A 16,244-nucleotide genomic window follows, 5' to 3' on the forward strand; every position below is an offset into this window, starting at 1 on the left:
TTCTGATTTGGTATCGTAAACTCCGCCCCAGATCCCCGGCGGACAGAGGTTATCGCAAAGTCTGCCCCAGAGATATACCGTGTAAAACAAAAATTTTGCGGGAGTTTTATTTCGCGGTTTGGCGATTTTTTGTGGTTTTGGGGGAACAAATTTTTGCGGTTCGAGATGACTGAAATTTCTGCTGGGAACTACTTTTTTTGCGATTCTCTGTTTAAGCAGCGGAACATTTGAGTGGGAGAAACCTTAATATGTTCAACTTTTTTTTTTTATTGTACGGTGTGTTGACTCACAGTTCACTCTACTTACATATTAGAGACATATCACTGTAATACTTACTGTGCAAAGAGACTGAACAACAACAAACCAAAACAAAACAAAACAAAACAAAAAGCCTACCCCTAACATGCACAATAAAACAATCACCGTCTGTTAGGTTTCCTTAATACGGTTTAATAATACAGACTAGATACAGACTAACGTATGTATAAAAAGCTAATGGAAAATCATGTTAACGTTCTTGTTTTAGTCCAATGTATATTGCCCCAGTGGCACAAGTCTAGCGGAGTTTTTAATTTGACTGAAAGGAGTTAATTTTGGCGGCGTTTTATTTTGCGGTTTTTTTCGTTTTGTGCGAGAACTAATTAAAAATCCTCAAAAAATTAGAATCCGAAAAATGTTCAAGCTACGCGGTAGGTCGGGTAGTGATGGTCCCACGGGTGTAACACCCTTAAACTTTTTAGGCTATATGCATCAGTCAATTCCAGCAGTGCCCATCTCCCCCCGCCCCCCGCCCCACCCGGGCTAAACTCCGGGCATTAACATTTTTTCTAAAAATGGGCAAATTCCCCGGGGTGGGGACACATAAGCTGTCTAAATGCCCGGGATGGGGACAAAGGAAGAGGGCAAATGTGCCGCCCCCTGGATCGTCGCCTTCCAACACCCCTGCAGTTTTTGTTATTAATAAGTGAATAAAACGTTCCACTTTTCAGTATTTTAATGCAATGGTAAGACTTTAAGGGCAACAGGACATGTTAGTTGATTCTGATTATATTTTTTTCTTTATGTTTTGTTTTTAACAGTTTGCTAGAGGATAGCGTTACATTAAATATTTTGTTGCATAAAAACCATTTGTTTTGAAAGCCTTTTAACAAAAAAAAAAGTCAGGGAGCTTTTGGAAAATTTAATATTACACTGTATTAAATAAACTGCGCTGGGATTGGCGGACGTGCCCTCCGCCGCGAGCGATGATAGGCGCCTGTATTCGCAGGCTACGTTTTATGATGCATTGAAATTTTAAGCCCGCAAGATCTGTCTTGAAGATCGCATCATTTGAATTCGCAAACCTTAAGTATTTTAAAGTGCACTCCAGGTTGACTTTCGTGCTAAGCTAGTTTTGAATGCGAAATACGAAATACAGCTGTAGTCGAGTTCACATTAAGGACGGTGCCTACTAATACCGAAGTATTTTTGTGCAGTTTATGACTATGCGGGAAAAGCAGATCTCAGCAAGGCCTATTGGAATCCAAAAAGAAAATTGGGGGTAACCACGCATTTTTCAGAGATAATTAAGCAATAATATCTCTAAAAAAGGCCAAAATATAAAGCAATGTATGGGATTTTTTCCTAAATTGAAGCTTAATTATCTCTGAAAAATGCGTGGTTACCCCCCATTTTCTTTCTGGATACCAAGAGCACTTGCTGAGTTCTTCTTTCTCCGCATAGTTTTAAACCGCGCAAAAATATCCCTGTATTAGTGCGCACCACCCATAGGAAACCCGAGTATCTCGAGATGCGCAGAACGTATGCGCAGTAACAATAGTAGGCACCGTCCTTAATTGTTTCCGATCTCTCGATATATGATAAACAAAATATAGTTCAAGTTATTGCTTTTTATATTTATATGCTTACAAGTAATGAAGAAATATCTAAAATTGAGAAAACATACCTTTAAAAACATCCACAAGTTTGTCTAGTCCCTGTCGGACTAGCCAATCTTCAACAAACGCCTCGTCTTTGCCGATGAATTCCTCCATGGCACTTTCGAAAACATGTGTGTCAAATGCCCGGGGGTCGCCCCGGGGTACGCAAATGCCCAGTCCGGCCCCGGGCAGCGATAAAATTACGAATGCCCCACCGCCAGGCCGGGACTGAGAACGTGGGCAAATGCCCCGGGGTTGCCTGGGGGGGGGGGGGGTGGATGGGCACTGTTGGAATTGACTGATGCATTATATAGGTGTGTGCGGCGCCAAAAGGAATGGCTTTGAGCCTTCTAGTCTGAAATAGGATTCGGTTTTGAACATTTTGATCTGAAATAGGGTGAGACTGGCAAGAATTAAGTGTGGTTTTCGCTTGTAAATTGGGGTTGAAAACATATCCTACCATGCTCACTGATCAGTGTTGGCAGCTTTCATCTCCATCTTTCGACCAATTTTTAAATTGGTGTTCTTAAAACATCTTGTAAAACCATAATAACAAGAAAGAGCATTTGGCCGACTCCTCGGTGAGGTAAAAATATCATTCAATATCATTTTTTTTCCATGACTGTAAAATCACCATTGCTCTTGTTTGCATTATATCCTTTACTACAGGATCCGACCGTGCGTTTATTTTGTCGCGATCACGTTGGCCGTTGGTCCTACAAACACAGTACTGGTTTTGAATAGTTTCTTGCAAAGAGTTAATTCATTATGCAACTCTTCAAATTTAAATATTTCAAATTTAAACGTTAGCGATTTCAGTAACATTAAAACACATATTCGATTAACTGTTACTAAAACCTCAATCAACCATCAACTTAATTTATTGAAATTAAATAAAAAACTGAAATTCTACTCTACCTTCAAAAAAGATTGTCACAAAACTGACTTTTTAGATCCAATAAAAAATACACTCCACAAGAGACAAGTCAATAAATTTCGCCTTGGAAATCACAATTTACGAATAGAAACTGGAAGGCACAACAACACACCTGAAAATCTGAGAATCTGCTCTCTTTGCCATTTAAATAAGATTGAAGACGAACTACATTTTTTATTTTCTTGTCATCATTATAATGACATACGCAAAATTTTTTCAGTGAAATAAATGTTAGATATCAAAATTTTAATGATCTAGACAATAATTCAAAAATTTTGTTTCTTTTTAACAACGTTGATCCTTTTGTCTGTAGGACAATCGCGGCTTATATTTATGACTCAATGTTAATACGACAATCAATGTTAATTTAATTATTCAAATACAAACTATAATTTTATATTATATAGCTCTATTAAGTCGGTAATGCCATGTATACATATGGAAATACTGAATAAACTGTTGTTGTTGTTGTTGTATCAGTTTGTAGCGGGATAACCTGTTGAGTCGAGAAGATTGACCTGGTCTAAAATAGGGCAATGGCTCGCCACACTCGCAAGCCACACTCATCCCCCGGGACTCATCCGGGCCAGTTTTTGCGGAAGTTCTTCCCCCCCCCCCCCCTTCTCCCTTCCCCTCCACCCACAGGTACGATCATGGGCTCCCGGTACGATTAAGTCTGAGGAGCTCCTCATGTAAGCTTGATATCCCCCACTTTTTGATTACCTTTTGCCGGGCTTTTGGAGGCAAAACATCTTTCAAGCGACATATCCTGAAGTCGGAAAAAAATTATTTCTGGCCAGGAGAGTTTTATTTGATATTTAACCAAAGAGCATAGAGGTCATAGAGGTCATGGAGTCTCGATGGACAAAGTACAGAAATACGTGATGTCTGTTTTGTGTCTTTTTAGACTAAATTTACGTGGTTTATAAATGGCACTGATTCCTTTAACACAAGAAACAGAATTTACCCGCTCTGTGGAGGAGTACATGGAAATTCCATCCAGGCTCTACACGGTTTCGGGCACGGCACACGAATAGCTGAGAATTTGATGCGTGATAACGGCGGAAACAGAGGTCAAAAGTTCTCAGCATGACCACGTGCTCGAACTCAAGTTGTTTGATATCCCTTTGTTCTTTGGAATACAAAAACAGCAGCTCCTCATTGCGTGTTGCTCCTTGCTCCTGGTCAACTCGCTTTCAGTCATATCTTGGAACCACATACAATTTAGTGTAGAAGGTAAGTCTATTTCCCTTTATCACATTATTCCAACATTTGCTGGTTTGTTAGTGGTTATCGACGGAGATGATTTGGTTCATTTCTTTGGTGAATGAAATCTCGCAGAAACCTTCCTCAAGTGTCCGTGAACGATACATGCACAATCTTAAATTTCATTCAGCTTTATTTACCACTTCACGAAGTTGATTGTAGCTACTGAAACCCTGTTTTTGTTAATTCTATTCATTTTAGCTCCAAACTCGCTCGGCGCCACTTTGACCTTCATTGTTTCTACTATTCCCCGGAATATAAGATGATAAATCACCCAGGTGTAAACATCAGTGCAGATTGAGTGCCGCCTCGCAGCGTTCTTAAGTTCTTTGCCTGGTATTACAGCCTTCTATAACAGTCGTATAAGATTTGCAGTTCTAAATCATCCCCGTCAATCCATCACTTCTCTTAGTCGCAGAAACAAACTTCTTTTTCGGCGTCCGAACCATATCCTTTGTCTTCCAGTGCAGCCTCTTGGTGTTTCGTTGCGAGTTCCGGTTCCAGTGTCATCAATTGTTTATACTATACCAATCGTTGAGGTCTCGTAGAATTCCATAGACTTTCAAGCAGAAACACAAATGCGTTTACTTCTCGAAACACCTCGTCGCATCTAAACACAGCTTACGGAAGGCTGTAAAGAGGAATTTTTGTCGTGCAACGTCAATGAATAGAAGGCGCCTGATAGAAGAGTGACACGACCTTGCACCAGCGTGACATTTGTATCTTGTACTTCGCAAAACGAGTTTCGCGGCAAAGAAAATCCGCGAAGAGAAAATCTTAGCTCACCAAGATCAGATGCCCTGACGTAAAGAGTGGCATGACAGTTTGCGGTGAGAGGTATTTCTATAACGATTGGGTGCTGGTTTGTGGAGAGTGAAGTAGGGAGGATTGGTTGAGGGGGGAGCCTCCAACGCAGTCGTTTTTAGGGGACTCGTATTACCTAAAAACAAGTGCGTGGGAGGCTAGGGCTGGGGGGAGGGGGATTAAGAGTGAGTCAGTGGAGGGAGATTCCTGCTTATAGGGTCCGCCAGTTGTCCATTCTCACTTCTCCCCAATCAGGTGTCTTTGAAGTTCTCACCGACTGCATTACCAATTTTTTTGAAAATTTGCGAAACACCAGTCTCATTTAGAACAGTTTTATCTTATCATAAACACAAAATTTCCCTACGACAACCCCGCCTTTTTCCCCTTTCCACGTGATTGAGATGATAGAGAATTCTTATGGGTTGTGAAAATACAATTTTTCTTCAACCGCATTCCCAGGACCTTCTCGAAATTCGAAATAGTGACGCAGAGAAGACACTTGTAAATAGCAGATCACGTGATTTTTAATCTTTCGATGGCGACAGTTGTTTGAGACTAGTACCATTTAGACTTAGCTGATATCTCAAAAATTCGCTTGGGCGTAAATAAATAAATGTGGTAACCTCAATGGGCCTTTTGCACTAACTGGTCACATGCATGGTAAAAATCCGCCATACTGGATGTGAAAAAAGGGTGGCATCCTCCACTAGGACATCGAGAAGTTAGAACAAAGGAAAGTCAAGCTTGACGGGTTGGAATTCCTTTGTGCTCGAATCTACTACATTCTTTTGCCATCCAGTGTGGCGAAAGGCCCATACCCCTGTCGAACCAACATAAACCAGTAAACAGTTCTCCACCAGGGTCCCAAGACCTGGAATTCCTTACCATATGACATGATCAGTTCGCCTAATATTGCCACATTGAAGCGATAACTCAAACAATGCTCATTATTTAACGAGCTGAATATTAAACGTGTCCACTAAATCCACCAGCTTCAACTTGAAAACTATACTGAATGATGAGGAAGCCTTCATTGCTAAGCTTCTGTTGTTTCTTTAGGCTCCCTAGCCAACTTAAATTTGATTTATGTAGAGAAAGAGGCTGTTGTTGTTCATCGTGGTAGATACAATAACAATAAGTGTATTATCGTTTGCCTCATGATGTAGTCACTTTGAGATGTAAATCGAGACGTTTCGACTGCTTACTGCTAGTCTTCAACAGGCGATGAGGTCGACTGATTACGCGGCACCATTTATATATATCACGAAAGGGATATACGACTCGACTCGCCCGTACCCAGACCTCCGCCGCTTAACCAGTTGACCTCGTCGCCTGATGAAGACAAGCAGTGAGAAGTAAAAACGTCGGGATTTACATCTCAAAGTGACTACATCGTGAGACAAACGATAATACTCTTACTTAACTCAGTGGTAGAGCATCCGAACTAGTAATCGGAAGTCTTAGGTTCGACTCCTATGTGAATGTGAATGTGAATGTGAACTCCTGATGGGAGCACTCGGATTTTTATTTTCCGAGAATGCCTGTGTCACTTACTGAATAATACATCATTCTCATTTATCCACCAGGCTTAAAATATTCCATTACATTTATTCCATTGCACATATGCCACACATTGACATTCCAATCCTCGCACGGCAGTATGCAGGATGTTTGTCCGATGAACCTAGTTTAATAGCCTTAGCTCCCAGGAGTCTCCTGTAGCTCAGTGGTAGAGCATCCGAACTAGTAATCGGAAGGTCTTAGATAGGAGTGTTCGGACTTTTTTCCGAGTATGCCTGTGCCACTTACTCAATAATACAGCATTCTCAATATACTTATTGTTGTTAAGGTCTATACAGTTCTTCTGTATTATTCCTCATTGCAAATTGTCCTTTCCAATGAAATAAAAAAATAAATAAATAAATAAATAATGATCATCATCTTCTTTTCCTGTACAATATCACTATTTATCAAATAAAAATGAAAGAAGTGATCATCAAAAATACGTCTTGATATTAAAACAAATTCTCCCATCTTTTATCATAAGAAATGCGCGGAAAATAGTGGGAGAATCTGCATTTTGAAACAGGCACCTCAAGAGTAAATCACCGGGAATGAAGGGATTTCGCTGTCTCTGAGGCAATGAAGTTTATCGAACAAGTTGTTTATTGATTGTCGAAGTTTATTGAAACGGAAAGGATAGCAAACGGTACACAGTGCGATAGTGCCTGTGCCAAATTATGCGTGCACATATCTGACGGAAACCTAATGCTAGTTTTCACTGGTGAGAAACAACTTTAAGTACAGTGCGCAGACTCAGTGATATGTTATTCAACAGACGCTCTTATTTATAGAACAACGCACTACTTTAACTAATGCTTGCGCGTACATCATTGTTTCCTTGCTTCAAAACCTACCCAAGAACTAAAATATTTTCATAAAGCTTACTTCGCCAGCAGTTGTCAGTGTTTTGGATTTTGGGCAAGTAATTCATGGTAAGGTACCATATAGTCACCCACATAACCCTAACCCTCCATATAGTCACCCTTACCTTTCCACGAATTTTGTGTTACTTTCATTTATATGATTTTTTGCGACGGAAATGTAGGAACTCGTCAGTATGATATGGCTTCATGACACGATAGACTTAGTCGCAGCTTTTGATCTAAAGAGAGTTGTTATGAAGTGGAAAGTACTTCAACCTTGGGTTGGTCAAGTGCTTAATGCGTTGTTTCACGATAATGTAATTACGTTGTTTTGACAGTGGTTATTTGGCATGCCATGAATCATGGCGGATTCACGAGTGGCATGGAAATGACTTGTTCTTTTAGTTTTGGTTCGCTTTCATATAAAAACAAACTGTGGTTTTTTTCCTTGATTTGAAATCAAATCGCACTGGGCGAATTCTCTGTGCCTACCGCTGTTTACAAGAAACAAATATTCTGTTAAAGTGCACCTTGAAGCAGGTGGTTCAATATATTTTGTCGCTGACGCAATCAAGCGGATTGGCATGGGTACGAATACCTGAGCATAATAATATTGCGGGTATGAAACGCCACTTCTTGTGCTGGTTTCCGAAAAATAATTTTGGTAAATTCGAAAGAATACGTCATAAAGAACCACTAACAGCTTGAATCTGTTGTGCACGGATTGAATGATGTGGTAGGTGTTGTTTAAACATGACTTGTAAACACCGAAAAAATACACGAAGTGGAAAACTAAAAACGATACAGCAAATGTTTGAGCTAGGCGTCGACTAGACTTACAGCAAATTTCAGTCTACATTAAACGAATGCGTCTAAGTTGCAAATTCCTCAAATTTAAGCTTTGTGTAGTAGTTTTCAAAGTCAGTCTGAATGAGTTTATGTAAAATCGTTGAACTGAAAAAGCTAAGAACGCAGCTCCACTATATACGTTACATCCAAACTTGTATAAAAATCACCTCACAACTCGATTAATTATTTAGTTAAGTTGAGTATTGACGAAATTGTTTTTTATGAGACAGTTTAAGTATATTGGTCGACGAATTTTACATTCTTGGCGTATAATTTGTGTCATTCACTCATACAATGAAGTTCCGCTTTGAGTTAATTCTAAATTACGAACTTTATAGAATTAAAGTTCAGCAATCAAAACGTCTTTATTAACGGTAGTTTTAGAACTAATGCGATAAAGTTATTGTACGCGTGATGGCGCTCAATTCATAAACGCTCAAAGAGAATTTTCGAGTTAGAGGAAGCGTTGATAATTTCCGATGGTAACAACACGAAGACTTGAGAGCTGTGACGTCTTGGAAACAGCACTCTTGGAACGTATGCGAATATTGCGAACGGATTATCTGACCTATTTCGGTTTCAATATTGTACGTTTATTCCCATGTGTGATCATGAGTCGCTCTGTGTACGACTCACAAATGATATTGTTTGAAATTCTTTTATGTAAGCGCCTGATGAAAACGCGTCCCTGCAATTTCATTGGTCACTTCTCGAACGAAAGCGGGCCTTATTTAGAGGGCATTGTTGTTTGTGAAAAGGTTATATAATAGTCCCTCTAATGTTCTCATCTGCTATTTATGGATTCTGCGTTCTTTTGATTTTAATTAATGCAAAAAGAGAACATTTTGTTTCGCAACTCGCGAGGAAAGTCAAGTTAGAGTGGAAACTCATGCAGACTGAAATTGCAGCCGGACAGAACGTGGACGCTGTTTGAGGCATTGCTAACGGGTAGGTTTGTGCTTTCAATTTTAAAATTGCTATGGGAAAGACGCTGAAATCGAGGGAAATAGCTTTAGGTTTAAAGCAGAAGTGTTTGCGATAAAACTCGATCTCGCCTGACAATAAAAACCATGTACGGAAATAGTAAGAATTCAAAACGTTTTGACCAGCTTTGCATCAACTAGCCAATTTTAATGCCAATAGGATTTGAATTAGTTTGAAAATACATCGTTACAACAATTATAGAATCGCCTTCGCAAGAAAACTCATCTTACACAGATTGGGATCAATTTTGGGGAATTAAGACGGCGTGGAAATCGAATACACGAGGAGTTCACTATTTCTATTTCGCATGCGAAAGTAAATACAACTGTGAATTGTGGTATACGATGGTGAATTTTTTCACCTTAAACGTGAATAGCATTCGAGATCCTTTTGTGAAGGACATCTATCTGTTTATTTTTCGATGTTGTTTTTAGTCGAGCTAAAAGGAATAATTCCCTTTGATCGTAATCAGAATTTCAGATTCACTCATGCTGTGCATCTTACAGCTGTTTTCGACTTCCGGCGACCGCGATCGCGATATTTGTCAACTTCTCCGGGGTAAATAGCCAAACAAACTGAACGTGTGAAATCAAGTGTACACAAACATCGTTTTTCGCCAGGGTTGTACCTGCACGCTACTTAGGCCCATTTGTGAGTATTTTGAGATTAGCGAAGATAGCGAACGCGTTTCTCGCTTATAATTATATACAACAGTTCGTATATATGCGCCGCGCTCGGGAGCTCCATGCATGTGGCGTCTTATTTTGAATAAGAGAGTCTGCGAGGAGTATATTCTGAATATGCTCGCTGGCTTTGAACACCTAACCTTTAGACGCGCGTCATTTCCAAACGTCTCGTTACTTGATCGACTCGGCGGAGTAAAGTCTACTCAAACTAAGAATTTTGATGTACAATACATGTAGTTTTTTTTCTTTACTGAATTTGTCGTTCTTTTTTGTAAGTAAAACGCAGTTCAATTTTCTCAGCAGAGAAGTATGGCTAGTCGAGTCCATTGTGAACATTGTCTGACTGTTTTCGCTGATTGGTTTTCTAATCACTGAAAAAGTCGGGGATTTTTATGGACCGCACAAAAATCGGCGAATTTTTCTCCGCTTCATGCTCTGCTAGTAAGTGTAGCTGTCGTTTTTCCGCTAAATACAGTCGTGCTCAAATTTTTAAGAGTGACTAGGGATTTAACAGCACCGAGTCAAAAGCTACGTATCCAAGACTTTATAATGCCAACAATTATCTTAAAAGGAAAAATGCTTTCTCAGTTACCGTTAAGAATTCGGGGGAAGACAAATAACTTTTCCTTACACTAATGGCGTAGATTGTGAACGGGTACAAAGTTCTCTTTTGAAGCTGCAAGAGTATTGGCATTCCAAATCTACATTTACCACCAATCGGCTAAAAATGTCAAGGTTTCGTGAGGTAATACATGGATTGCGCGTCACTTCACTTAGTGCACACTTCGGTTCCATCAGATTTCGAAAATAGAGTTTGTATATTCATATAAATGGCAGCTCTTTCTGAAAGATCAGTGGAGAGTTACATTCGCAAATTCTTTCTTTTAAATAAACGCAGCCAAACTTAAATAAAATGAGTCATCAAGGAAATATGCCGTATTTTTTGGAAACAAAAGAATGTTATGTCCATAGTATTCGACGCGTTGCCTGACAAATAATCCACTAATTGTACGTTTGCATTAAGAGAAATATAATTAGAATTTCCTGTTTATTCTTTGGTAACCAATCGAAGTTATTATCTACAATGAACCTCAACATTACTGCGAAAAACTTGACGGGTTTTTAACAAAACTGCAAAGAGCGTTTGCTTAAAAGCGTTTATCTTACTAGTCTTGTACTCTCTTGAAATGCAATTTGTTTGTTATTGAATTTCTGCTTTGTCTATAGCCAACAATGCGCTACAGTAATCAGTATAAGGCACGTCACTACACGAATCTCTTAATTGAGCGCGTTGAACGCGATGAGAAAGTTTCGGACATGTATCGCATGAATTTTCTTTTGTAGCAGTATTGATTATTGTTTGATGAAATTACTGGAATGGTGTGATTTTTTTATCAAGTTTCTTCCCTTAGTTCAGTTGGCATGCCTCCGTTGATCAAGACCACTCCAACACAGCCTTTGATTTCGCTTGTTTTCCCTTCATAAGTGGTCTCACCGAACCACTTACAAGACCACTTTGTAACAACGGTATTCGAGTTGTCACAAAACCTCACAGAACTCTACAACAAGAATTTCCCTCACCGAAATTCAGGCCACCTAGTCACCTTCAAACTAATGTAGTTTACAAGTCAGATCCTAGTAAAGACTGCTATTGGAGTTACATCGGAGAAACTGGTAGATGCCTTCAAACACACACACAAAAAAAGAACATATTAGAAATGTTAAGAACTGCCACAAAGGATCCAACATTTCTTAATCGCTTCACGGTGGACTAACAATCACTCAATTGACTTTGAAAACCCAAGTGTGATTGATAAAAGTGACCACAGAGTGCGAAAAACTCATTAGTCATGGCACACTGCCATGACTAATGAAGCAGATAATATTTCCATGCCGTTACCTAGACAATACTCTATCCTTTTAAAATAGCTTCTTGTAATGAGTTTATTATTCCGCTATTTTTCTAACTTACCTGTGCTAATATATTCATGCATTCGCGCGCTTTTTATCATTCGTCAAGAGCTGAAATCTGGTAGCCAAAAAAAAAAAGAAAAAAAAAAAAAAATCAGCAAACGTTTGTATAATCCTCGTTACTCATCTATTTGAACTTAAATTATTCAATATGAAATTTTCTCTACACTATCTTTTTCAGATAAGAACGTTGAAACTTAAATTGACCTAGATTTTAATAACATACTAAGAACCTACCCGAACCCATACCCTCGCAAAATTAGACGTTCAGTATATTTTTATAATTTTTTATTCACTGCTGAACACCAGACATATGCTTAATCTTTGTTCTAATGTGAAAACTGTTAATTTGATTACATTACAGATCATATGCGAGTACGAAGAGGAAACAAACCAATTAATAATGGACGACTGTGTTTTCAACGACGAAGGATTTGACGAGAGCATCGACGACTTCAATTTTCCCGTGGCACCCGACCCGTACGACTGTACTTTGCAAATAAACGTTCGCTCGGGGGAGGCGAGCTACCTTAAAAAACTCTACTCGCCTATGCTGGAGGGAATGGATCCTACTTTTCAATTCATTTCAATCAACGAAAGCGATGATGTCGATTCTTCTTTCCATTCTTGGACAGACAGTGGATATGTGGAGGAAGATTCATCCTTTCTTCATTGCCAAGCTATTAGCGTTGTTCTCTTCCTGTACGAAGCGTTTGGCCGATTATCAGCCACCGACGTTCAAAAGAACTTTAATTTTTCTCCGTGGAAATTTCATCACCGTGTTGAACTCCCCGAGGATGTTAAGCCCCGGGTAACGGCTCGGCAGGATTTCTACCAGACATTGCCCGAGCTCCCCCTGTGGTCCATTTGCCCGGTTCACTACGGCAACGAACATTTACGTTTCCATATTTTTGTGAAGAACTTCACCGAGATGAGATCATTCTATGAGGTTTTAACTGGGAAAAAAGCAACTAGCGGCTCTCCAGGATTCTGCTTCTTTACTTTATATAGTCAGAGTGGCTTTGATGTTCAACTTTCTCTTAAACATTTGCCGCAAATTTTACCTGAACCTTCGTACTCTGTGCGTTTGAAGTTGAAAATCAAGGATATAAGTGCAATAATGCATCTTTTGAGTGAACCGCCTGTTAAAAAAGAACACGCGTTGTGGATTGCAAGGGATCCGGACGGAAACGAGCTTGTTCTTGAGGAGACCGAGCCTAACTCTCACGGAAGGAAGAAAGGACGCCTTCCCTCCAATGCGAGCCTGGATACGTCAGATTACGAAACTGCTTCCATCGAGACAGACAGTTTGGCGGGAAGTATGAACCAATCACCGCAAGGCACTCTTAACTCGAGTCACTCAGAGCGATTTACTTTAATATGAGACAAATCTTAATATAATGACCATAAAATCTATTTTGATACAATACTAACATTAATTTTATTTTAGTTATTGGCAGTTCAAAGGCCAAGCAAAGCGTTTTATACAATATGAAACAATGCTGACTTGTCGGCATTCAAATGTACGTTCATGTTAAATTTCTCATCGACTCCGAAGACATTGTAAACATACTCGGTATTGCATTGGCGTGTTTGTTTTCCTTGATTTAAGTCTTTCATGGGGGGAATTCAAAGATAGTAAATTAGTAACGTTAACGTTGATCGCCCAGTGTTTAACTTGTAATTCGTTTTTTGAAAGTTGTGAAGAGTGCTTGACATTAACGTGCATTTTATAATGGCAAAAATGATAACTTGACGAACGGCTGTGCTTGGGCTGCCGCCGGAATGAAAATAAAGGCTAATTGTATTATTTTGTGTTAAAAATCAGCGAAGAACAGAGTAAATGAATGTAATTTATGATTAAAGGAAATAAAACTCGACGATCTCAATGGGAAAATAGTATGAATAATCAATTTTACTCCCCGGCTCTGGCGAATTGTATTGTTCTCGATATACCAAGGCATTCATCTGCTACCAAGGGGCTCGATCAGCTTGGCTGGGATAACTTGACGAAAAGATTTCATAGATTGATACTGTTGCCGACGCCGAGAATAGGGCGAGCGAAAAAGTGAACCTTCTTGCAACTCATTGGTTTTCAAATTCGAGGGTGTTGTCTCAAACGCAGCATTCTGATTGGGTAACATTCTAAGTGAAAGAATCCTGATTTCTGTGACAAGGGTTTCGAAAGCCTTGGGTCAGTTGTGACTCATCAAGACGGCTGATTTAATACAAGAACAGAACAAATTAATAAGTTGTTTGTTTCAAGGGTGGTATGTTTTGGTTGTCATTCCCGGCAGCTTTGTAATCTTTAAAAGCTGTTCTTGCTGGCTCTCAAATCGCTCCATCGTTAATGAAATTTTCTCTTTCCTATGTAGTTCACATTTCGATATAGCGGATTCCGAAACTGGTGTAAGCTTTTAATATTTGTAACACTAGAAAGTTTTGTGTTAGTCTAAGCAAAGAATTAGGACTTAGCGGGAGAAAGTAGTTGGTACAAGCCTTCAAGAGCTCCATTTCAAAACAACGCCCAAAGTTCAAGTCAGGGGGTGGTCAGTTTTGAAATCAACCTTTCAGGACAAACTCTTTTCGCTTAACAAACACACCACCATATGTCTAGTTACTCAACTGACCCAAAGGCCAAAGCAAGGGCACTAATTCTGCAATCCCAAAAGTAAGCCTGGGTTGGAGTCAAGGTTAGCAATTGCTGTTTCTTGAAGGTGTCAAATGTCCAGGTCACGTGACTTGAATTATTCTCATAAGACACTCAACGAGAAGACTTAACCCTGGGCCGGTTCCTGGAAGGAGGAATAAATTATACCAGGTATAACAGTTATTCCAGGAATAAATCTGCTATTCTAGGAATAACTACACCAGGAATAAAAATGGGTTCCCGAAAACACTATTTATTCCTGGAATAGCTATTCCAGGGATAAGTTTGCTATTCTAGGACTAAATCTTTCAGCAAAGGGGATTCCTACATGACAAACAGGTTTGGCGGGAAATTGAGTGCAACGCGCGCGGGTTGCCTGTGGATAAAGCACTGTAAAGGGAGTGAAGGACGGAATTTTTCTGTGTCTGTGTAAACATGAATCTGGAAGAGGATACCGGAAACAGTGCCGAAAAAAGGAAAAAGGAACCAAATTTTACTACCAGAGAGTTGACAATAATTACAGAAAACAGGGAGGCAAATAAAGGCATCTTGCAAAGCAAGTTTACCGACAATGTTACTAATAAAACCCAAACTGAAACATGGAAAGCCATTACAGAGAAGGTTAATGCCGTTGGTGTAGCCAACAGAACCATCTACGAAGTAAGACAGAAATGGAAAGAGCTCTTTAGCACGACCAAGAAGGAGTTTAGGCAACAAAAAAGGCGCAAAGGAAGACGGGTGGTGGACCGGCACCGGACGAGCCCTCCGAAACAAGTAAAATGATCGTCGAAGTTTATCACGACACGCCCGGTTTTTCGGGAATAACAGGTTTTTTTCAATTGAGTTCAATAACCACACAAACAGTTCAAAAACCACACATCAGTTCGGTGACAATAAACCTCAATTGTAAGAAGAACAAGTATAGGTGAAGTGTTTTTTATTTCATTTGGACTTGTAGGGAAGCTTTCGGGGTCAATGAAAAATCAAAAGTTCAATAACCACACCATCAGTTCAATAAACAGACACCAGTTCAGTGACAGCAGACCTCAGTTGTAAAAACAACTATAGAAGAAGTGTTTTTTAATTAATTAGGACAAGTAGGAGGACAGGGGAGAGGGTTTTACGGGGCGAGGTCCATATTTAGGGCAGGCAGAAAGTACGAATAAACGAAATTGTATCTATATATTCACAAATAATGATAACAGGCTTCCACGGACGCATTTAAAAATCCATTGTCCATTTATCCATTGCTTGTCATTGTAATCATGTTTAGCATCAGCTGTTTAATAATATAGCTTTTTCTCGTATTTAGCTGCTCTTCCTACTTTCTTGTCTTGCTTGTGCGTCAGACCAATAGAGTAACACCTGAACAAACCCGAAGCGCAAACGAACAAAAAAGCGGAAACCCGAGCGAACGAGCGGATAGGCGAATGACCAAGTGAACGATCAAACGGGCCACCGAGCGCTCGCCGGCGAAAACGAACAAACGAAAAACCGAGTGGACAAACCCGCGAAGGTAGATGAACAGCTGAACGACCGAGTGGACAGCTCTTTTGTTTGCAGGATTCATAAGCGTTTATAAGGATTGGTTTTCTGATATTCTAAAGGCCCGTTTACACAAGCGATTTTTGATGCAATTTTTGTCGCGATTTCCACTGCGATTTTTGTCGCCGCCAAGTTGCAACTTCAAATCGCGCGTGTAAACCGGCTGCAATTTCAATGCGATTCCAGTGCGATTTATCGCGCTTTGTC

The 16,244-nt window shown here is 39.7% G+C and overlaps 1 protein-coding gene across 2 annotated transcripts; it reads left to right on the top strand.

The window, feature by feature from the left end:
• The first annotated feature begins 3,982 nt into the window (after positions 1–3,982).
• LOC146486273 (protein FAM124A-like) lies at positions 3,983–13,717 on the top strand. Of its 2 annotated transcripts, XM_085096047.1 has the most exons (3): positions 8,024–8,092; positions 9,039–9,149; positions 12,207–13,717. In XM_085096047.1, the coding sequence occupies exon 3, from the start codon at positions 12,246–12,248 to the stop codon at positions 13,224–13,226; it is 981 nt and encodes a 326-aa protein (XP_084952173.1). In that variant the 5' UTR covers positions 8,024–8,092; positions 9,039–9,149; positions 12,207–12,245; the 3' UTR covers positions 13,227–13,717. The 2 variants fall into 2 exon arrangements, with proteins under 2 accessions (XP_084952180.1, XP_084952173.1); XM_085096054.1 differs by lacking the exons at positions 8,024–8,092; positions 9,039–9,149 and adding an exon at positions 3,983–4,092.
• Positions 13,718–16,244: the final 2,527 nt, after the last annotated feature.

This window comes from Pavona decussata, unplaced genomic scaffold (genome assembly GCF_977016875.1).
Source record: "Pavona decussata unplaced genomic scaffold, jaPavDecu1.1 SCAFFOLD_21, whole genome shotgun sequence".
Lineage (NCBI taxonomy): Eukaryota > Metazoa > Cnidaria > Anthozoa > Scleractinia > Agariciidae > Pavona > Pavona decussata.